Source organism: Catharus ustulatus, chromosome 2, assembly GCF_009819885.2.
Source record: "Catharus ustulatus isolate bCatUst1 chromosome 2, bCatUst1.pri.v2, whole genome shotgun sequence".
Lineage (NCBI taxonomy): Eukaryota > Metazoa > Chordata > Aves > Passeriformes > Turdidae > Catharus > Catharus ustulatus.
Window position 1 is genome coordinate 3,688,681 of NC_046222.1, and position 24,123 is coordinate 3,712,803.

The 24,123-nt window shown below is 37.5% G+C and overlaps 1 protein-coding gene across 6 annotated transcripts in view; it reads left to right on the forward strand.

Moving 5' to 3' along the window:
• Positions 1-24,123, forward strand: part of EPHA6 (EPH receptor A6) — a 363,966-nt gene that overhangs the window by 167,844 nt on the left and 171,999 nt on the right. For all 6 annotated transcript variants that reach the window (XR_004420696.1, XM_033085021.1, XM_033085038.1 and 3 more), the window contains exons 4-5: positions 679-834; positions 8,886-9,221. Coding sequence is in view for 5 of the 6 variants with exons in the window: in XM_033085021.1 (XP_032940912.1) it covers positions 679-834; positions 8,886-9,221 (492 nt within the window). In the remaining variant the exon portion in view is untranslated. The remainder of the gene's footprint in view (positions 1-678; positions 835-8,885; positions 9,222-24,123) is intronic.

Below are 24,123 nucleotides of genomic sequence, written 5' to 3' on the forward strand. Positions count from 1 at the left end.
TAAATGGGGAAGTGATGAGCACTGAGCATCCCAACATTGCCTGTCCCAAAACTGGCTGCTGTCCAGGTTGTTCCCTAACCCAGTCAGGATAGCCTGAGGTTTGTGCTGGAGGGTGTCAGCATCTCCTTCCTTCATCCCTTCCTTCATCCCTTCCTCATCCTCCAGCCCCTCCAGCTGAGGTGACCCTGCTGTCAGAGGTTTCTTGGGGCACTGTAGGCAAGGCAGCCCCAGCCATAAATATTTGGGGATGTCATCCCTGTCTTGTCAAGGAGTTGTGGGGGTAAATATATTGGGTATTGCAAGTTGTCCATTACTGCAGTAATCAAACCATATAAACAGCTCTGACAGATAAGAAGTTATCTCACTCTTTTTGGTTAATACATGTACGTACAACAGATAATGTTCAGTGATAGAAGTTGTTTAGAGACAATTTCAAGCAGCACCGAGGACTAACTAAAAATTGGGAAGTTATCTTTCTTAACAATTCCCCATTATATGCCAAGAACAGATTTTTTTTTTCTTAGAAGTCCATAAACCAAAATAAAAAGTGTCAAGAATTGTATCATTGAAGCATCTGTATCTAGATTGGAAAGAAGCAGCATTATTACTGCTTGGAACAGATTTTATTTATGACCAAAACCTTCTTCTATTAATGAAACTTATCTTCTTACTTTGCAGCTTGCAGGCCTGGATTCTATAAAGCATTTGCTGGAAATGTGAAGTGCTCCAAGTGCCCTCCACACAGTTTGACTCACACAGAAGCAACTTCTGTCTGTCAGTGTGAGAAAGGTTATTTCAGAGCTGAGAAGGACCCACCAACTATGGCATGTACCCGTAAGTACCAATGTCTAAAGTCTATTGCCTCATTGATTTGGTTTTGTGTTTAAAAAAAAAACACCAAAAAAACCAACAACACCAAAAAACCTATGCGTTTATGAAGAATTCACAGGTTAATCAAAAGAGATTTTTAAAATCAAAATTCAAACAGTATATTTCTGCTTAGTGTCTAGATAACCCTAAAGATACCCATGTTTCTTAGTTTGGTGACTTTTGAACTTGTCATTCTGAGATACAGTAGGAGGAAGTGTAATCATTGATATATAGATAACAATGTGGTGTTTTCACTACCAGTAATGTGCATCTTACATACTTGAAAATTTACTGGTGCAAAAATTTTCAAAAAGCTGGAGTCATGTAAAGAAAAAAAACTGATGTAATATGCTGTGCTGTCTCCTCAGATTTAAATGAAACTTATAAGACAAACATAATCCCCACACAATGAAATAAAAGCTAAACACTCAAAAAAACCACAAGAAAATAATTTTTTAAAAGAAAATAATATTCAATCAGAATGAGATATAATTAAAACCTCTTGCACCATCACCTTCTTTTCCCTCCTATGCAACTGTGATAATGAAAATTCATTTGATTTTTTGGGTAGAATTTTAGAATACATATTTTTGTGATTTTTTTGCTAACCTAAATTTGTCCTTAAGACAAACCTTATGTCCAGTAACCTGGGGACAGAAATTCTGAGAAGAGATTTTTATTACTTGGATCAATGAACTTATGTCTAGAAATATATAGCATAAGTTTTCTTACCACTTAATAAAGTATTTCTTATAGATTTTCATTCATGGTTCATTACTCACTGGGATTAATTTATTGACTGTAAAGCAACTATATCTGTTTAATCTCAAAACTGGAACAAACAGCAGTATTTGAAAAGCTGTGTGTGAAATACTATATTTTAATAGCCTATTAAACTTACTTATTTACTAAAGGTGATTAAAGACTTTGCAGAATCCCCTAAGACACGCACGTTTTGGTATAACACTTTATTAATTATTTTGGTGGAGGATTTTATCTTGGTACTTTTTGTGCCACAGTTAAGAGGCTTCTAAAAAAAAACCTAACATGTTAAATTCATGAAGTATTTTGACAGATTATATATACAAAATTTTCAAGAGATAAAACCCTAAAGACAAAGTGCTGTTGCAATAACTATCAGTGCATAACCATGTTTTGGGATATTTTATGCAGCATCACATAAAAATAACTGAGCTGACTGAACTGAGCTACTTCATCTGCTCATGCTGGTTTTTTTCCAATGACACTGGACTGGACAAATTTGGAATAGACCTGATAATTTAAAGGTGATTTACAAATTTCATTACTGAAAGCAAGTCGTTGTCCATCTACTTCATGAGGGTGATGGTCACTAAAAATGGTGCTCCTCAGACCCAAGGCAGAAAATTGTGTAATCTAACTTTAACCAGAGAGTTTTCAGAGGGGAAGGTAGGTCCCAGCCTCTGGATACCTCAGGGGCTCAGGGTTCAGAGAGTCTCACCAATCCCAGCTCACTCTGGAGTAGAGCACATGTGCTTGGCATTCTGCATCAAGCATGTGAGGGAATAAACAGTGTCCTTTAGGCTTCCCGCAGGAAAATGGTGATTACAAATAATTCTACTCAAATCAATGCCTCAAGCACAGACCATTAAAAACTTATTCCCACAACCAACAAATCCCAGATGTTCTTGACACTTTCATGCTTGGCAAGAGGGTTTCGCTCATACATTATGCAGATGTGGCTCCATATTATTTGTAAGTCATTGATTTTTCATCGCTGAGAGAGAGTTCTTTGAAAAAATTACTCATACATGGCATTATGATTCCATAATTATCTTTCAGGGCACAATTTTAAGCCCTGATACCCTGATATGTTGATAAGGTAGGGAGGAGCATGAGAGCCATGTGGCATCAGAGTGCAAATGGGAGTGCAGAGAGCTGCTTTGGGTGAAAATTGTCAAGAAAAACTCAGTGCCAGACCCCCACATTGCTACTGAGGATGTCAACCAGAGTAACTGAGTGAGTTGAGGCAGGGCAAAAATCAACCACAACATGGTATCAGTGCCTCCCCTCAGCTTGGGAGAAGGAAGAAATGAAGGAGACAGTGAAGCACATTCTGGTTTATTGGTTCAGTGCCACCATACATTGTCTTCCATTCAGCCTAGGCTGCAGGGTATCAGTGCTTCACTGATTGTCACAGCAGATGTACTCATCTTGCACCTACAATGATGATTATTGCACTAATTGGCAGCTCTGTAAATGGCACTGAAGCTCTTGACAGGCAGACTGTGTTCTTATCTTGCACATCAGCAGTATCTTCAACCCAAATTATTCCCTAAGTGATATCTTTAGCCCCACTGCTTTCAAATTAGTCTTTCAGTTATTGAAATTATGTTTCTGTCATAAATACAAGCACACTGCTTTTGGTGGATCTGTGCAGATGTGGCTAATTTAAATTTAATAAAAAAAGGTACAGATATGAGTGGAATTTAGATTGTTCCTTCCAAATGGTCACGTTTTACTATAATAAAAGGAGTTGAAAAGTTTTAAGAAAATTATGACTAAATAGACAGAAAATGCTGTGCAGAAATGAAATGCCGTTTTTCCATAACCACCTTTGGGAAAGATCTGCATTTTCCATAATAATTTTCAGATTTATATCTTAACATATGAGACATGACATAAGAAACAGAATTTTTTCTTGGGACCTTTGAAGGGAGAGATATTCTTGAATGAGCCACAGAATGGACAGTGGATTTCCCTTACAAATGTCTTCATATTCAATCAGTTGGACTGACTTTATTGATGCCCATTTTCTTTGCTTCCCCATGTCCTACAAGACAATGTGCCTAAGATAGGTAGATATTTTGTTATCTCATTTCATTCCTGTATAGGGTTAGGCAGTATTCCTCACTGCAGAACTCTTCCTCAGTACTGAGAAACTTGCATATGCAGCATTGTGGAAAAAAGCCCCACTTGGATTTAAGACAGGTATCCACTTTTTTTAATATGAGCTTCAAATCCACTTTGATTAATTCTGTGAAAGTACTGTGTGCTTTTACAAAATTGTACAGTTCCCATTTTTACTTTATGTAGCTGCATTTCATAGAGATGAGTGTTCACTTTGCGGAACAGCATAATAGAAATCTAATTTCAATAAGAGAAATGAAAATTACATTAGAATATATTGTTAATCTCCTTCTCCTAGGCTCTTTTCATTTGACTTACACTTCTTATCAATCTCTCACTGCTACTCTTCCTTCTTATTGTGTTTCTTTGCCATATGCAAGTACTCTATCAGCAATCTCTCTGCATACACAGTGAGCAACAAATAGCATCATATCTAATCCCCTGTCTGATTACTTTGTACATAAAGTCTAACATTTCCCACTATAAAGTAATTGGATGAATTGATCCATCTTTTCAAGGTCAGGCAGGCTTATATTTGTTGTCTGAGTTGTCTGAATGCCTCTCTTCATGTTATGCTTAAACAATTTGCACCTGACAAACTTATGTTCAATAACCTCTGCCACAAAGTGTATCCTCTATTTTTAAGAATTTCAGCAGCAAAATCAGGCAAGACCCTTGAAGTCTTCACTGCCTCTATTTTTACATATACACATACACTTTTTTGCAATGTAACATTATGCTCAGAATTGGGATATTGTTTTGCAGTCACGGGTTTCCATTCTTCCTGCCTGCTTCACAGGAAAAGAATAAGTGAAAAGGGTAAAATGTAATTCTACATCAAGTGACACTCTTTGTCTATGGTACATATAGAGATAACAAAATGTAATTATGAATCCAAGGGACACAGCCAGATGCTGATTCTGAGTATCCTAAGGTGATAGTTAATCTTTGTCCTTCTGCTGTAACTTCAGTAGTCAAATGACATAAAATTCTAAGAATCCAATAGTGTATAATGGACAGTTCTCACTTTAAAAGCAAGAATTTTTTCCCAGTCAGTCTTCAGTCTCAAGTGTGTAAAATACTGCATTGCCCTCACCAGATTTCTGCACTGCTGGGTTTGCTCCTCTTCCATACACAGGAAAATGTATTTTGCCTTCAGAGAGGACAAGAATACATAAAACAAGATGAGGTGCAAAGGAGTGCATGAGGCACAAACTCACCTCAGTTGCTCTCAGAGCAGACCTCCTTCACCATCAGACATCCCTGCCAGTCTCCTCCACAGAAAGTGTCAAAATACTTCCTCATTGCAATTTGTAAATGAAGCAAAAGACATTGCTCATATTCTGGCTGAGTTCCATCTCAGCAGAAGAGCTGCATGCTTTTGTAATGCTCATCCATCTGAACTTTATTTTATTCTTTTGCATAAAATTCAGAGTCATGAATTTTGCTGTGAGGAAAGAATCCCTTATTTGCACCAATATACTTCTTTTTCTTAAAAATCAATATGAGGAAAACCCCGAGAACTTTGCATACAGATGTCTGAAGAAGGGTTATTGCTGCCAGCTTTTTCAAATGTGACAAATAATCTTTGTATAATTTATAAATGATAACAAAGCAATCAGACCACATTCATAAAAGCCCAGTGACACATAATTTAGCTGAATCTGAGGATTACAATTAATTGTCTCTCTTTGTTCCAAGTTCTAAATCTTAGTAAATGATTCACTGCATGTCATTACAGCTTAATATTTGCATGAAATCACAGTTTAACTGGCATAATTTAACAGCAATTAAAAAGCTATTTAATCCTCATGCAAATTGGCATGAGGGGCCTTGAGTATGAAGTGTGTTTTAGGGTTTTTCCTGCATGTGCAAGAGGACAGTCATATACTTTAAGACACCTCTAACATAATTGGTAGTTTTCCTTTTCTCTGAAATGTGAATGCACAGTAATATGTGTTTTCTCTTACAGTTGAGAAATAAGTCACAAATCATGACTATAAGAACCTTCACTCTAGTACAAATGAAAAAAATATATTTTCAAAGGAGCATTTTATTTACTGTATTGGTTCTTCTATAATGCCATTCTATCTAGTACAAGGAAAATCTGATAGAAAATTAAAATCCACAAAGCCAGACAATACTCTCCTATTGCCCAGATTGATATTAATTCCTGTTTGGGCTGCCAAAATTGATGAAATAATAATAAAAAAGCTTGAGATGTGATGACCTGTTGTCATAATATCTATAGTTTATGTAAGATTAAATTTAAGCCAGTTTTAAAACATTGACTCCAATCCTTCAAGCAATTACACAGCTGCTTAGTTTTAAGTGTGTGAATATTACCAATTATTTCAAGGGGATTACTCATCTACTTCAAGTTATGCACATATGGAAGTGCGATTATGGCTCATCCCATATTCCTAAAACTCCTCCATGGTTTGAACAGTGGGAATTTGTTAAGACCCAGTCATTATTTAATTCTCAAAGCATGGTTTTAGAGGAAATATAATTATTCCTGTCTTCTGAACATAAATAATAAGAACTGAAGCTGAAGTAATGTGTGCTGGTTTCAGCTTATTCTGAGCTCAGGATTGTTTTCTGGTGTAGCTAGAACCGTCATCCTCATAGATATTTTGTGTAAGGTTTGGTGATCTATTAACCATCAACTCTGGACAGATACATGTACTAATAAATACTCATCCATTCAAAAGATTTTAAACTTTCTTATCCTCTAAAAAAAATGCAAAGCAGTGTAACAATTCCATATCTTTTAAATATCAAGTGCTTGAAATCCAGGAGATAACATTTATTTCAGGGCAAAGTTAATTACTGTCTTATTAAAAGTTACAAGTAAATAGCAGAAATGAAAAAGTAGCTGAATTACAGTTCACAGAAGAGCTTTAAAATGTTTATTATTCACATTATCACTCCCACATGATACTAACGTTTTTATTTACAAGCATTCCAGGTTTTATACCTGTGCTTATGCCACAGAAGGAAATAAAATGCATCACTTAAAAATTATGAATGTTATGCTCAGTGTAAAAATTAGCTGGTGTCATTTGCAAAAATTTCTTGTAGCCTTTTAGTCTGCTTAAGAAATTGAGCTAAGGAAAAGTTCACTCAAAGTTTTACCAGTGTCTCAATCAAAACTTTATGCCTAAGTCCTGTTGGCAGTTTTGTACATCATCAAAAGCTGCAAAGCAAGCTGAAACTTTTCCAAGTTCTTCAAACCATTGGTGAAGCACTGTGATTTTATTGAGAGCTGGGAATATAATGCTTATTCAACTAATTCAGCCCAAAACCCCTAGAGGTCAGCAGTTGGGTTTACCAGAGTCATCTCATATATATCAACACCTGGAGTATAAGACCTCACATTTTTCCAAGTCTCTGTTTCTTATAATAATTTCTGTTTTGGGATTATGTCCAAATCGGTTTTGAAATTCATACATCTGTTGGTGCTTGCTGGAAACATGTTAAGTGGATGAAGAATAATGCAATAAATTGGGAGAAGATGATTCAGATATCCTGTAACAATTTGTACCTTTCCTTCACCCTTTCATTAATTCCTATCTAAAAATAATTAGATGGTAAAATTCTTCAGTTAGACTGTTGAATCTGATATGGAATCATAGAATTATAGGATTATTAATGTTGGAAAGATCTCCAAGATTACCAAGTCCAACCTTTGACCAAGCAGCACCTTGTAAACCAGACCACTGAGTGCCACATCTCGTGGTTTCTTGAACACCTCCGGGGAATTTGATTTCACTGCCTCTGAGGACAGTAAATTCCAATGCCTGGCCACCCTTTCTGTGAAGAAATTCTTCTTGATGTCCAACCTGAACCTCTCCTCTGGCACAGCTTGAGGTTATTTCCCTTTTTCTGCCACTTGTTACCCAAGAGAAGAGACCAACCCCCATCTGGCTCCCCCTCCTGTCACGGAGTTTTGGGGACTGATAAGGTCCCCTCTGAGCCTTCTTTCCTCCAGGCTGAGCATCCCCTGCTCCCTCAGCTGCTCCTCATCACATCTGTGCTCCAGACTCTTCTCCAGCTCCATTGCCCTTCTCTGGACATTCTCCATTCCTTCAATGCTTTTCTTTAGGTGAGGGACCCGGAACTGGACACTCACCAGTACAAAAGGCAATCACTAGATCACTCTATAAATTCATTTTTACATGCATCTATGAAGCCTCAGATGATTTCCCTGTGATCCTACACAGTAAGTCAGCAAGCAAGTTGAATGTGTTGGACATTCCACTGTTGTGTGAGGAGTGGGAAGTTGGAAGTGGGTCACTTGTGGTTCATCTGGCAGTGCACAGACAGCTCCAGCAGCTGCTTGTTGGGGGAGAGCATCCCACAATCTGCCTGCTGCAGCTGTCTTTGCATTCCTCCTCACAGCCTTAAAGAAGTACTTCTCTCTCCTGCCTCCTGATCATCCTTTTAGATCTTTAAGTTGAAAAGTTGATGTCTTCACTGCTATCCTGATGCTAAGGAGATGCCAGGTGGGAAAGAAAGAAAACTTGTAAAGTGGCTCTTCGGCCTAATAGTCTTGGCCTGTTGCCACCTAACCCTGTTAATGAACAGCGGCAAAGAAATCCCTGGGGATAACCAGTGAAGGATGGAAAGAAATATCTGGCAGTGTAGAACTAATACAAACAATTTTACCTCTTGTCGTTATTCCAAAGCTGTTATTTATTTATTACGCAATTTGTCTCTTAGAAAATGTCAAAGATTTTAAGTCTCAGAAAATCCTACATTACTAGACATAAAATAAGGATATAAATTTTTTGATCAGAGCTCTGCCTCAGTATCCCACAGCATCAAGAAGCATTTATTGAAAACTTGTGCTATCTAGTCTAGGTTTGACATTCCTGAGTAATTTTTATGTTGCCTTAAATTCTTTCTGAATTAATTCTAAGTTATTTTGATTATTTAACTTTTTATGATGTCACCAATTTACTGTTCCTGCCTTTTTCAAGGATTGTATGTAGATAACTTTTAATTTTTACATTGAATGTCATTGAAACGTAGCTCTTATTTGCAAGTAACTGCCTGAAGGCAATTTTTTTCTCCAAAGTAGATAACGCTGGCTTAACAGATTTTCCCCTCCTTGTCTGCAGGGCCACCTTCTGCTCCGAGGAACGTGGTTTTTAACATCAACGAGACAGCTCTGATGCTGGAGTGGAGCCCCCCGAGCGACACCGGGGGCAGGAAGGACCTCACCTACAGCGTGGTGTGCAAGAAGTGCGGCTCGGACGCCAGCCAGTGCGAGATCTGCGGCGGCGGCATCCGCTTCGTGCCGCGGCACACGGGGCTCACCAACTCCTCGGTCACCGTGCTCGACTTCGTGGCCCACGTCAACTACACCTTCGAGATTGAGGCCACCAACGGCGTCTCGGAGCTCAGCTTCTCCCCCAAGCAGTTCACAGCCATCACGGTCACCACTGACCAAGATGGTAAGTGCCAGTCTCTCACTTGTGGGGATCCTTCGGTTCTTGGAAGGTTGGGGCAGCAGGTTGGGGTGATAAAACTATTTCTGCAGGTTTATAGGCTGTGTAGTTGTGTAAAACTGTAAGCATGGTGACTATATATTTAAAAAGATAATTCAGCAGATTGCTGAATTTTTTAAAGTGCCTTCCATGAGACCTTCCAGCTTCTGCTGATGAGGGCATTAAATGCTTCTGGCAGTTGGCCCTTGACCCCGTTACACAGGGCACAAACCCTTTCTGTTCAAAATTAAGTGCAGGCTTTATCCATCTGAGTCCAGCTGTGTCAGTGGTTCATCAGGACCAGAGTCTGGCTGGTGCTTTTGCAATTTCAGTTTTGCAAGAATGAAACACCACAGGTTGTCCATTACAACTCCACAATTCAAGGGCAGAGAGAAAGTGAAGTCACTTTCTTTGGTATCTGTGTTTCATAGCACTAATTCAGCATGCCTCACTGTAAAATACTTCTGCATGTGTATAAGCCATTTCCTCAGGTGAGCTATCCTAATAGATTCATTTCTATTCCTTTATTTGTAAACTTGTATTGTTGTTTTGAGCTTTTTCTTGCCTTGTTTCAGTTTGAATTCGTGTCTAAGGTGAATCTTTGTGAGAGCCATAGGAAACTAAAGGCACTCTCTATTTTTTGTTTATTTCTGCAACTTTTTCTCGTTTAGAAATACTCACTGTGCCAGGAAACAGCATCACAGGTTAGCAGCAATGCAATCCATATAGCAATGCTCTCCTCTGGCTTGTGTAACTCTAGACAAGAAGGTTATTTCAGAATTACCCCTTGCTGACATTTGTTCCAGAAATGTTTTTCACCTGCTGTGCAGTGACATTGCAACTGCAGCTGAAGTGTTTAGTGTAGAACAGGAACTGAGCTGGCAGAACCACTGTTTGGAGTAGAGCACATCTGATGATATGTTTCTGCTTAGTGAAAGTGCTAACGTTCAGGAGAATCCTGGATGTTATGTTCCATTTGTAGGGAAGCCCTGGGTTCTTTCACTGATCAGCCTAGCAAAAATCTGCTTACCTTTGTATCTGGGACGAGTAGTTTTGTTGATGGGTAAGTAATGACTCGTTTGCCTTTGGGCATGCAAAAATGAACAGCTTGCTGTGATGGTGATGATAATAATGACAGTGATGGCAATACTAATAATGTTCATGGAAATTGATTTGAAAAAACACAAAACCCACTCACTCACTGTCCATGATGGTAACAGAAGAGCTAATTATATAAGATTCCTAATGATATATAGGCCTTGCACTGAGAATTGCCTGAAGCACTGAGGCAATGTATCATGTTGGAAACCTGCATCTCCCTTTTCCTTTCTCACTAAATGGAGAAAGTGAGGTGCCAGAAACTTCCTTTTGGATGTTTTGCTCCATGGCATTAAATGCAGTCACCAAGCTTGCCCAGGTGGAGGTCACCTGAAATACAGTTCATTTTTAAGTGGAAGTTCATTTTTAAAGTGGATAACAGCTGTGTGACCACAGCTTGTGATATGTATTTAAGTGGTAAGCTTTTAAAAAATAATGTCTTTTGATGTTGTCTGTCCCTGGTTTAAGGATATAGATTTTCTCTGCAGTTTACTCAAAACAGGGAAAAGACCAATGTTTTGATAGTTTTTGACACGCTGACAGTAAACTCTAGACTGTTTGCATTCCCTTTAATAATTCTTACATTACTAAAAATGCTATTGGAAAGGCTTCAGAGGATTTAAGACCAGATTTTCAGAGTATCTGTCAGTTCATCTGGATGTAAAAAGACAGCTTTGCGTGAGAAAGCATTGTAATAAATGAAATGGAGTCATCTATAAAATGTAGTTATAAAGATAAAACCATTTCTGTAGGTTTATAGGCTGTGTAGTTGTATAAAACTATAAGCATGGTGACTATATATTTAAAAGGACAAGAAAAAATGCAATGATATATGAAATGTGGAAGAAAATTCATGGAGTTTTTGTTGATGGAAAGTATGGAGAGAAAAGTGGACATCTTTTTGAGTTACTTTTAGTCATAAATAAGAAGGGATATGGAAAAAGCTAGGATATGCAACCTCAGAAAAGTAAGCTATAGAGCTAAATCTTTGTAACACCGTTGGCAGTCTTTCCTTATAACCTTAATTCTGATGAAATGGACAGTAGTTCTTCCATGATGCTGTAGGTTTGAGCACATATTCAAAAAAAAACAAAGATCCAAGATTAAACATATGACATGGAAAGAAATAAACAATATATTCATTTTTACAAGGACCACTTTACCAGAAGTCAAAAGATCCTGGTTTAAATCCCCCCCCTTTTTTTTTTTTTTTTGGATTTGATGTGTGTCTAATGCAAAAGATACAGGTGTGCAGTAAATTATACCTACACAACTTATTTATCTCATGTTCATACTACCTTTTTATATGCAGTCTTTTCCTACATACTGCTTTAATGATTTTAGTGTGCACATTGCATGAAGTGCAAGACCTCTTTATAAATACATAAATGGTTTTATACCTTTGTTGTCATACCTTTGTTAAGAATACACACCAAAATCTTCTGCTGATATAAATCCTGGCCATTCTGTTAGCTACAATAATTTAGAGTAGCTGGCATTTTATTTTCTTGGAGCATATTGGATTTACTTCCCTCTAGTGGCCTTTCCTTTTGGATGATTTGTGTGAAATTAACAGATCCATCATTAAAATGCAAAATTATTAGCTTGTTCTTCAGGGAGTTTTCTCTCCTTTTTGGAGAACAATGCTGCTGTTGGCATTTTGCTGAATGAAGTAATTCAGTGAAGAGTTCTGTGGGCATCAGAAACTGCCACATTAGTGAAGAGAGTAGTCTGAGGGCATCAAAGAGGGGGAATATTTGCTGACAGGAAAAGTGAACTAATTCAAAAGTGATTAAAGCTGATGTTTATGCACAGAGCCCTGCCACAACTAATATTAAAATCTTAACTGCCTCCTCATGCAGTCACAAGTATCTGTAAGATTAAGTGCAGTACTCAGCTTTAACAGAGGCAAGGAGCAGACTGAAGGAAAGTAATGCTTAAAAAAGGCTTTGCAAACTGTATCCCTCAAACCTCTCTGTAATCTGATGTCTAAAGCATTACCAGCCCTGATCAAATACTAAAAAAAAATTATTACCATTAATATGAACAAGTCTTGTAAAATCCACTTGATAATATTGATTATCTTTTCCTTTAATTTTATACAAGGACTCATATATTTGACATCCATGGGTTTGGTTTTTTACCCTTGGCTTCATAAGTAAACAAAATTTCTGTGGCCACCTTAGGTCTGTCAGGTGCCATAAAGCCATGTGAGCCTGTTAGCCAGTGTGAGTTTGGTAAAAGTGAAAAGGATTCAACAGAATTTTGAAGAATGACCCTTCAGACTCACCCAGCCCTTGGTTGGGTCTGCAAGTTGAAAAGCAAAGTTGAGCTATGGGAGGATTGCTTTCTGTATTAGACACACCAGCTGACTGACCACTCAGCCTGCCTGTTGGCTGGTTAGCCAAGAAAATAAATATATTCATGGTCTTGTACAATCACAGCGTGTGCTGTGTCTTGTCCAGCCGGTGTGGCAAACAAGGATGGGGCAGGGGTGTTAGGAAGTGCAAATGTTGCAGATGGAGAGAGAGGGAAGTGATCTATATGCTCCCCTTCAGTACCAGAATAAATCCCTGCTTTAAACTCAGATAAATGGACAGATAAACACGATTCTGCTCAGAAAAGCACTTAAGCAAAGTTCTTGCTTGAGGAGGAACATTAGCACATATTAAAGTTCTTTCCCAAATCACTGCTAAAGTGATTTGTAAACAACTGAAAGATAAAACATGTTTTTACAAAAAACCTCATCAAAAAATGTTTTACAATGCTATTGTTCAAAAAAGTGCCTGGATGCCTTTTCTTTATGAGAGAGAGAAAGTTTTATACAGCAGTAAATATGCTGAGTACAAAGTCATTGTGCTCAATCAACTTTAAATCATTGTGTGAAGAAGCAGAGAATTATATGCTGAATTGTAATTTATGTTTCTCTTATGACTAATGGAAGAAAGAGACATCTCAATATATTACTTTCTTAGCATGCCCATAGTGTCTGCATTGCCTAAAGAAAATTCAGAAGTACTTGAGACTTTTCATGCATAATTAAAGTAGTAAATAATGAATAATTAAGCAAACAGAACTTAAAACAGTAGTTGCTATTTCCAAATAACAGTCCATGTATGCATTCACTCACTGTGCATTCAGACATTTTATTTCTTAAGAACAGAGGGGGTTTTAACACTACACTACAAGGAGTAGGAGTATGAGACATATCCTGAGTGGTGGAAAGTTTGCACTGGAGAAATTCTCCTTCTGCCACTGCATCCTGGAAAGTCTCCTTGCTCAGTTCTGCAGTTTGAGGGTGACTCTGGTCTCTGTGACATCAAAGACCTGCTGGCAGAATTTGAGGCACAAGAGGGCACACACCCTTACCACTGTCTTAAACACCTGTCTCATTTTTCTGTGTCTGTCTAGTGTTGACAGCTGAGAGTTTCAGACTCTAAAAGTGCAAATCTGTCAGGATTCTGTTGTCTAATACCTCTTATTTTATATGATTTAGATTGTTCTAAAATTTTCTAAAAATTCTTTCTTTTCTCCTGTAATTTAAGATCAGTAAGGACTAAAAATAATTTACAGAATAGGAGAATATTGGGATTGGGGAAATTAGTTCAAGGATGATGGGCTGCAGTCTATCAACAATAGGGAAAATATGAGTTTGTCTTTTCCCTCAATTCCTTCCATTTCCCTCGATGCATTGCCAGATATATCCTAGGTGATGTTTCCTAATCTGATGGTAAAATCTTGCCCTGTTTGGAAGTGTTCCATTTCATTCCATTTTCTAAATAAGTTAAGGTGCATTTCTAGTACAGGTGGCTCCTCAGACATATTTATAGTTCAGTGGAGTCAGTCTGTAAAAAGAGCAACCTGTTCTCACTCATTGCTGTGGGAATTGATGACTGCCTGGAAGGATTTCAGTATTTCTTCCAGGAATAAACACAACTGAATCATGAATCACCATGAATTAAAGGCATGAAGCATTCTAATCTCAATGGAGATGGTGTAGGTGGGTAAGAGCCTCATCTGGCTGACATTCTGTGTCTCAGTAACACCACCAGGACAGTTTATCAGTTTAAGATTAATCCTTCTGGCTGGGGACAGTAGAGTTTCAGGATCCTCACCAGGGTGGCAGGGGAGTTCCGTGTTCACTCATCCTAAATTGATTCCCACAGTAGCATCCAACTTTGACCCTAATCAAAAGTCAACTTCCCTTTTTTGTTTTTCCCCCTGAGTCTGAAATCTCTACAGACAGGATTGTCATTTGTGACTTTAAAGTCAAGAAGGCCTCTCTTTTCATAATGACACAATGAAGCCCCTTTGAACAATCTTCCAAATTTTGTTAATAGCTTATAAATCTAAAGGAACAGCTCTTTTTAGTGGCTGATTATTAGAATAGCAAAACAAATAAAAACCAGTTATGAAACAGTGACAAAATGTTCCATCAGACATTGCCAGAGCTCAAGTCCACATGAAAGAAAGAACATGACATTTCCATAGATGACAATAAAAAAGAAATTTATGGCATTTGTTTAGTGGACATCTACAGCTACATTGACAGTTCCACCCAACACTGCACTCATGTCAGCATTGCTGATGTTATTTTTGTGAAAAATTTGAAGAAAAATAATAACTTCTTGGTAACTGAGTAGGGACACTCTGTAGACATCTATGCTGAATGTGATCTGAAGACAGTAAAAACTGCAGTTTTTAAAAAAGCTGGAGAGGCATGCTCTCTATTTTAAGTCAGTTACGAACAATACAGTTAAACAATAAATTTTTAAAAGGAATTCAGCATTATGCAATCACTATTTAGTGTGTTTCATGACATGAATATGTGTGCATATTTATAGCAGTGTGTATATAAATTAAACATTTTCAATTGGAAAGAAAACCACAAGAGAGAAATTTTGCATCTCAGCTCCCAGACTTGTTCAGGTCTGCCGGAATTAAGAGTTTAGAGGCAAGGTCTTTGTGCAACATAGTAATTAATCATGGATTTTCATCTGCTGGTCTGCTCTGTACAGTTACACTACTTGTAGCTGATGTTTCTTTGCAAATATTCCTGGTTACTATACAGTATTCATAGAAGAAAAGTACCTTTTGAAAAAAAATCTTGATTTATTTCCTGAATTACTTTTTTAATGCTTATAAATTTTTTAACAGATATGGTTTTTTCCTGCTGGAAAATTTGGATAGTCAGTCATTTTTTAAGGCAGCAAAAGTCAACCTGGCTGCATTTACTTTCATCTCTTCTACACCAGAATTAGCCATAAGTGAGTCAGCCAATACATATATTTTAAGATAAATTCCTCTAACTTGCACAGTATGAGGAGAACAAAATTAAATTCTAGTTTGAATAAGAAGGGGAAAGGTTAATCAATACTGTATTTTTTCCCACAATTTACTTACCACTTGTGGTCTTTCAGCTTCTGTAATTGTTTCTTTCGTTGCAGACTACACCATTATTTATAACCATTAGCAATTTGTCCATGACATGCATTTTCAGCAGATTTCTGATTTAAGTTGTAGTCACTAAAATGCAAAACCCAAGTGCTGCAACAATTTTATATTTAATAATAATAGTTTATTTCAAATTGTGAAAGGGGCATTTGTGGAGAAATATGTAAAACAGTAATTACAAAGAAATTGGCAGGCACACACACAGCACTGAGATAAGAAATATGCCTTGATTTTGTTTGTTCCTGTTATAGTCATTGGCTGTGAAGGACATTCAGCACATTATTAAAACCCCAAAGAATGAGATGTTTATTTATTTACTTAGCTGATTTTAACTAGAATGTCAAATAAGCTCATTGATGCTATCTCCAGACTCGCCTAAGAACGTTTTTAGGATAATTAAGCACATTTCAGTTATCTGGAACCTCTCACAATGAGTGATGTACAGTGGAAAGGATCACCATTGAGTATTCTAGTCAGGGCAGGGAACAAGATATTTCAGATACGAACTGGTGAATTAGAAACTTCTGCAACAAATGGTTAACTGACCATTCAGGAAAATTTTCAGAGTTACATTAAGAACCTTCTGCTTTCAAAGTTTACCTAAACATTTCTGAGCTATATTTCATTAAAAAACAAAACCAGCCAACCTAACTAGAACAAGAGCAACACGAAACCAAAGGAAACTCTGGTGTTTCCAGTGCATGACAAGTGAAATTATTCTGTTGCATTCTTGGTAAAAGTAGTGATTTTGGTTAAGTGTAGTAAATGAAGACATTCATCATAAATAGTCAATCTGAAAAAAATTGTGTTTATACATGACTTTCACACAAATCCTTAGGGAGTTAAAATGCAAGACACAGGAAATTACAAACCAATTCTGATAATGCTTCAGGTCATCAAAGCAATAATGTTGTGAGCAGTTTGCCTGATTCCTTTGCTTCTTAAAAGTAGTTTCTTCATTACACTCAACAACTCTTGACTCTTTCATATGCATTTGCCTCAGGCTCATAGTTTGGAAATAGTTTTAATTTATACACAATAATGGCATTAATTTGTGCACTTTGGAATGAGAACAGACTCAAATTTGCATCACTTCCAAAGCCTTAGAAGTTTACTTTACAGCTCTGTTAGCTTCAAGATATTTTTAATAACATGCTTTTACCTTTTTCTGCCCAGACTAACAATGAGGGACATCTGTTTGCTGTCTTCGTAGCTGTGTTATGTATTTAAATGTTTTCCTACTCTTGTAAAATTTATGCTGTCATCCTATGAATGAGTAATAAAGATTGTTTCTCTGGAAAGTTTATAGTAGCCAGGGTAAGCATACCTAATATTTAATTTAGAAATGCATGTTGTATTTAAAAACACCCTTTTCTGTATTTTAAAAACACCTACTTGGAAGTGAGACTTCATATTTGAGTTTGGATCTTCTTCTGTCAGAGAGATGAGACAAGAAGTGTCAGGACTGGGGGATGCATTCTTGGCCAGGAGCAAAAGAAGGGGGAAAAAACTAAACTCTTAATCTGCTAAATCTCATTTCCATCCAGCATGCAATGTCTGGTTTCCAGTGAGAACTGGTTTTTGCATATTAAATATGCATCTTTTTCTTTGTTTCTCTTCTTTTAAGGCTTCCCTTAAAACCTTCACTTAAGCAGAAATACTGTCAGATATTCAAGACCTGAGTAGAGGTTCTGAAGTGGACTTTTTCAATGAAACCATTTAAAATCCATTTCATATTTCCTGACCTGGAGCAAGTGCAACTAATTTTGTGAAGGACTGGCTTTTCAGAGTATTTTGGATTTTGTTGTTTTCACTTGCTAAAGTGGCATACCTTGCATCAGATACAAGTGTTTTTATTTTGCTGTCTATGTGTAGAGTCAGGATAACCAAAAGGAGAAGGAAGATGACCCACAGAGCCATAATACAGAGTGGTGTGGAATAATATGTGGGCTTCTGTTTCTCTCCTTCACTCTCTATTTTTCTGATACATGTGGGTGAGTGTTTTTATGGCACCACTACACACAGACTTGTGGATGTCTCTATTTTAGTACGTATTTTAGCAAGTACTTATGTACCTATTTAACTTCTGAAAGTTATATAAAATAATTCTAATCCAAATTAACTGCTAGTTTTGAGATATTGGACCAAATAATCCAGATAATTCATCTTCCAAGTGGTACAGAAGTTTAACTGACATTTATTTTCACAATAAATTCATATGGAGTATGTTCTTCCATTTACTAATTCCTCTCAAGTTTTTCCTGCTACCTTCCAGCTGTGAAATAGTGCAACAGTTGTCTAAAAAGAGAGCAGCAGCAACCATCAGACAGTTCAGGGATCGACATTTGGTTATTAGTGCATGGTTCTTTAGGTTGGGGCACTCACCTTTACTTGCTTCACAATATTTCCTGAGAGCACAACATCAATAGTCGGCATCTGTCCAGCAAGTAGTGGCTTAGTGCTGCAATAAAAAGTTATTCTCAGTTTAAAGTGGGAAAGAAGCTGTTTGAAACATTAAATTCCTTCTGTCAGGCAGATGGGATTTAACTGGAGCACTCTCAGTTATAAAACAAGTTTTCATTGATCTGAGTGGTTGAATTCCTTACTGTAGCTTATTTTCCCTTTGATTTTCAAATCCATAAATGCCAGTCATAGCTTTAAGAATGAAAATCATTGGCATGGGAGCTTAAATTAAAAGTGATAAATTGAGACTGCTGGTGACCACTGCCTCAGCCAAGCACAAATGTAATGGCTCTGCCTCTAAACGTTGCTACATGCTTCATTTTAAATTGTGACAAATTAAGCAGGAAGTTAATTGCTAGCTTGGAATAAAAGTGATGGTGCTGATTGGAAAAGCCATCATAAAACAAGTTTTTTGCTTAACAGCAGTGCCTACTGACATATCAAAAATAAAGAAACACCAATAAAAAGTAGTCTGATTGTAAAAATGGGCATTTGTTATGGGTATAAGTGTGGCAATAGCTGTGTGTATGTGAAGGTGACTTCCCTTCAGAATGCATTTGCCAACTCAAAAATGTAAGAGAAAATTGAAAGATGCACAAGACATTGTTCTCCCTCAGCTGTAGGTTGTTGGGGGTTAGGGACATATATCTCTATCACTGCTGACTTGGTATTAGAGCTGCTATCAACTGCTTTAGTGGCAGCAAGTGCCATGATGAACAATTACTCATTAAGAGTCTGTGACCTTAGAAAGCGAGCAAGGCTGTAAATCTTCACCAGTCTCTCATTAATTTTACTCTCTGTCCAGAAGATGCACAGATATAAAAGCAGACACAACAACGTTCAGGGATTCACCAGGCAACAGTTTCCTTTTCCTGAACTTCCAGATTTAGTGCTAGTTTCAGTATCAGTGGGACTGTTTCACATCTAATCAGTTGTTTGTTCTTTCTAGCAGTGCATTAGTTCCTTATTAGGAGCATGAAAAGGCTCTTGATAGTACATAAAGTAGTGAAATATTTATCTGTTTGCCTCAGGTGAAAAAGTATAAAAAAACCCAAAACCAACTACAAATGCTGCATCAATGCAAGGGAGTTGCAATGCATTCAAAATCACCTTTTGAAACATGTCTTTGATAGAATTATTAAAGTTGTATAATTACACCCAGCTACAATCTGCTAATATCTCATTAGAGAACGTGAAAAGGGCGGTTTGTAGGCAGTGTATCTTGCAGTTCAAAAGTGTTTAATTGTTGTTGAAAAGAGTTGGTTTCAGACATTTGCTGCTTATATTCCTTCTCCTGATGTTCCTGAGTAGTTCTGTACAAACCACTATTTTTTTGGGAGAAACATGTCTAGGAATAGATTATTTTTACATAATCTGAAGATATCACAGATTCTGCTGTGGTATTTTCAGTGAGGTTCTGTGGGTGACCATTTACCAGCATTCTTTTTAACAAAGAGATTGAACTGCTCTGCAGTCAATTAGAAGTGAGGCATCAACTTGGAGTCATGTCTTAAAAGACTGATACCAAAAATCATTTTCTTCCGCACTATTTTATTTTTTTCTGGCAACAGAAGTCTCAATTCGAAAGAACATGATGCCTGCTAATAAAATTTGTTCCACTTAATTTAGCTCTGGAAATTTTTAATTATCTTTGTGCCATGCCTTCATAAACACAGGTCTTTGACTTGAACTTTTTAAATTTAATAAGTTCTGGTTTCCTTTTATAAAAAGTTTTAGAAAATACATTTTCTCATATCTTAGCGATATCTCTGTCTGAATATAGGATATAAATAGATTAAGACATGTAGAAAGTCTTTATACAAAACCATGCCTAGCAAATTTCAACTTTTTGCTTCCTTTTAATATGTATTTTCTCTGTGGTTTTGTAATTTTTTATTCTGTTTTTCTTAAAGACAAAATTATTTATAGTATCAGTAGCAAGACTGATACTACTTAATTTCCTTCACATTTGTGCTTGGGGCTGTTTCTTCTAATTCCTACTGATTTGGCTGGAATATGGGCAAAAATCACCACAATTTGTTCACATCTGCACATTTATTGTTGGGTCTATCTTCATGCAGGTATTGATTCTCGTGCAAGTTACAGAAATAGATCTTTTGGACTTCTTTGAGTTTGTGAAAAAAATTGTCAGGTTGCTTCAAAGTTGTTTGTGAAGAACTAGCAAAAAGATGGGCAAACAACACACTCCCATAAAGTGCTTTTGCAGGAAGAAATTTCATTTCATTTTAAAAGGCAGTATTTAATTTTACTTAATTTGGTTTTTTTGTTTGTTTTGCTGAACAGAGACAATGACAAAGAATAAATTCTTTACAATTTGTCACTGTAGGCATGTCAGGCCTGAATTTAATATGCACAAACACACATATGGACCCATATATAAATATATATGCATGCTTGTATGCCTATTTATGTAGAGAAACAAAAAGAAAGAAAGTAAAAAGTTTGACACCTTTCAACCTATTCTGCATTCTGCTCCAGGCAACACTTGGCCAGCTCCATCTTTGTGCTCTGAACTGTGGCCAGGTGTCATTCCACATCTCTCTGCACCTTGGCTAATTCTGAACTCTAGCTTAGGAAATAGAGACATTTCTGCCATCGAGCTCTCTGCTTTAGCACGTTGGAGCTCATCATGCCAAGCTCAGCACAGCAGTGTCAGACAATGAGAAGTGAGCCCTGTTGTCCCCAGGCTGTCCCACAGAGCCAAAGCAGGACAACAGGAGGAGTTTGAGCCTAGAACTGAATGAAGAGGCCAAGCTCCAGCTCCTGTTGCAGATCTGAGTTGAGGTGCCTGGGCAGCCTGCCTGGGGTAGCTGCTGGTGCCCAACTGGTTGGCAGTGCCTTTTCTCCTCATCTGATGCCCTGGTGCCACCTTTCACTCCTTTCTGGGACAGAACAGCTTCTGACAGATTTTCTCCTTGTGTTTGACAGGGATGGAGGAATTGCGGAAGCTTTTACAAATCGAGTTTTGCTCTTCAATCACTGTTAAAGCAGCATCCCAGCAAACCTGCTGGATGTCAGCCTCAGGCCTGTGGGTGACAGATCTGTCATGTCATGTCATGTCAGACCTCACATGAGAGACCCTCCCTCCCACAGTCCCTGTGTTGGAAAGGATTGTGCATTGATTGGGAAGCCAAGATTCCTGCCTGCCCTCTGACCTTTATCAGTCAAAGCCTCACACTAATGTACCCTGGGCAGCAGCTGTTATTTTACTTAGAAGTCCCCTGAAAAATCAGACAAGGTCATTTCTGGAAGATCTCACATCTTCAGTAAAGCATTCATTTTGCCAAAATTAAGTTTCTGGTATTTGTGACATCTTGGGTAATGACCTTGGTTTGCACTGAGTTAAATTAGTGAAAACTTCTGCTAGACGTTAAAAAAGGCTATTCACCCAGAGGGTGGTTGGGCACTCAACAGGCTCCCCAGGGAAGTGGTCAGAGCACCAAGCCTGCCAGAATTCAGTAAGCATTTGGACAATGCTCTCAGGCACAGGGTGTGATTCTTGGGGTGTCCTGTGCAGGGCCGGGATTTGATGATTCTTGTGGGTCCCTTCCAACTCAGCATTTTCTGTGATTCTGTGATTATATTTGCTATATTCTCAGAAAACTCTGCTTTAAGATTTTTGGTTTAGGGTGCATTTTTTTTTCAGTAATGGTCTCAGTTTCTGTTTTGATATACACAAATACTTTTTTCTACTTGTCACCAGTTGAAAAATAAGGTGAAATCCCACAACTATATAAGTCCTGAAAGCAGTTTTGTCCTCAGGACTGAGCTAAGGCTTGAGAACACCCTACTGCAAATAGGAAAATCATATCTCTTTGCTATACGTCACATAAACAGACAACAGACAATGAAGCAGAACTGGTAAGGCAGTTCCTTTCCCTATCACCAAATCCATGCCTGTGTTATGTTCTGCATATGTGATTTATGTGTGAGTATGCAAATTAAATTATTAAAACCAAACATATCTGCTTGGGAAATTATCAGAGCCCATTTTCTATACTCTTGAGTTACAAAGGAGTCACTTGTTGGGCAACTTGGAGCTCCAGAAACAATGCTGTGAGGATGGACACTGAATGACATCTTTGTACCCAAAATCACAGAGCAGAAATAGAAATACCCCAAAGAGCAAAGAGCTTAAGACATTTTGATTTTTCACATATGCTACAGAGTGGATATGCTGTCAGTTCTGGCATTTTCATGGTAATGATCAGATCAGTTGTGAGGAAGCTTTCTAAATTATGGCTCAATAGCAAATGCCTCAGTAATCAGAATGCAACACATCAATTCCTATTTTGTTAATTTAATTATCTACTAGTGTTAGTCTTACTGCTACTGTTATTTTAAATTTTGCCATCCCTTCTCTGGACCTTATCTAAAGTCAGATGCTTGAGTGTAAAAGGAAAAGGGAGGAATTCTTAGTTGGGTTGTATCTTTTCCCATCAGACTGTGAGGTGCTAACCTTATTTTTTTATGGAATTCTTCAGTTCAGGTAAGGAACCCAATTTCCATTTCAAATCAAGGCCTTAAAAAACCATTTTTATTGCACTTACTAAATCCTAGTTTGAGAATGTCTTGTGCAGGCATTTATTTAGTTAGCTAATTACTTGTATCAACCAATATGCTTTTGAGGGATTACAGGCTAGGTCGCTTCAGAAAGAGGTCTTTGCTTGCCTGGAAGACACAATTTTGGTTGCTAGAACAGATTGCTACCAGTTTCCATCTTCATACGTTCTGCATTAATGCTCACTAGCATTCATTCAATTTTTATTTAAAATTTTGATTGCCTCCCCAATGAAAGGGCAAAAGAAAAGCATTTGGGGATAAGGAAAATAATCCTGTGCAAATTGCTACCTTTTTAATTCTTCAGAAATACTTTATTTGGCTTTACTCAAGATGCCAAATATGTCTGGCAAGAATCTTATGAGAAACTGCTTTTGTTAGTGGTTTTACAGTTCCAGCTGCTGTATATAAATTTACACAGCAGTTCACTGGTTTTTGCTGTGCAAACTGAAATTGTATTATTTTCTGAAAATCTGCTGTATTTTTTTACAAGTCAGTTTTCTTGCAGTAGTTGTTTTCTGAAGTCCTGGTGATGACTTCCATAAATAATAGGAACTTCACTCCTTAACTGTGGCAATTCTCAGGACCTTCTCAGGTTCTTTCAGAACTCTGGGATGAACCAGGTGCTGAACAAGCAAACGTGATCTGTTGGTGCTGCTGGTGATTGTGTCCAGGCAGGGAGGTGGAGGTTTCATCTCTCTTCTCCCCTCACTAAACTATCAAGATCTTTATTGCAGTCCAGAGGAAAGCACTTCTCACCACCTTTGAAACCATGGGTGAGGGGGTGAGCTGAGCATGTACCAAAAACCTTACAGAATCTTAGAATAGTTTGGGTTGGAAGGGACTTTAAAGATCATCCATCCAGTTCCAACAAAAAGCAGGGATTTGTGGGCTGAGAAAGGCAGCAAACCTAAGCAGTTGAAACCACATAAAATTCTAGGTACTTACAGGAACTAGAATATAGAAAAAGGAATGTAGTCAAGGTTCAAATTGAAAAAAATAAACCCCAGCATTTTGAGAGGATGTGCAAGTTCAGAATGTCTCTTACAGCCCAAGTAAATATGGAAAGCCTACAAAGTTTCTGCCCGTGTAAACTACAGCATTTTCATGATTTCTATAATTTCCCAGTTGATCTGATGTTCTGAGCAAACTGTGTGATTAATTGATCTTTCATCTCACTGACCATAATGAATATTGAAGAAAATGATCCTAATTGAGTGTTAAAAAAATCTAAACCATAGGTTTAAGTTAAGCATGTGTAGGGGTCAAAACT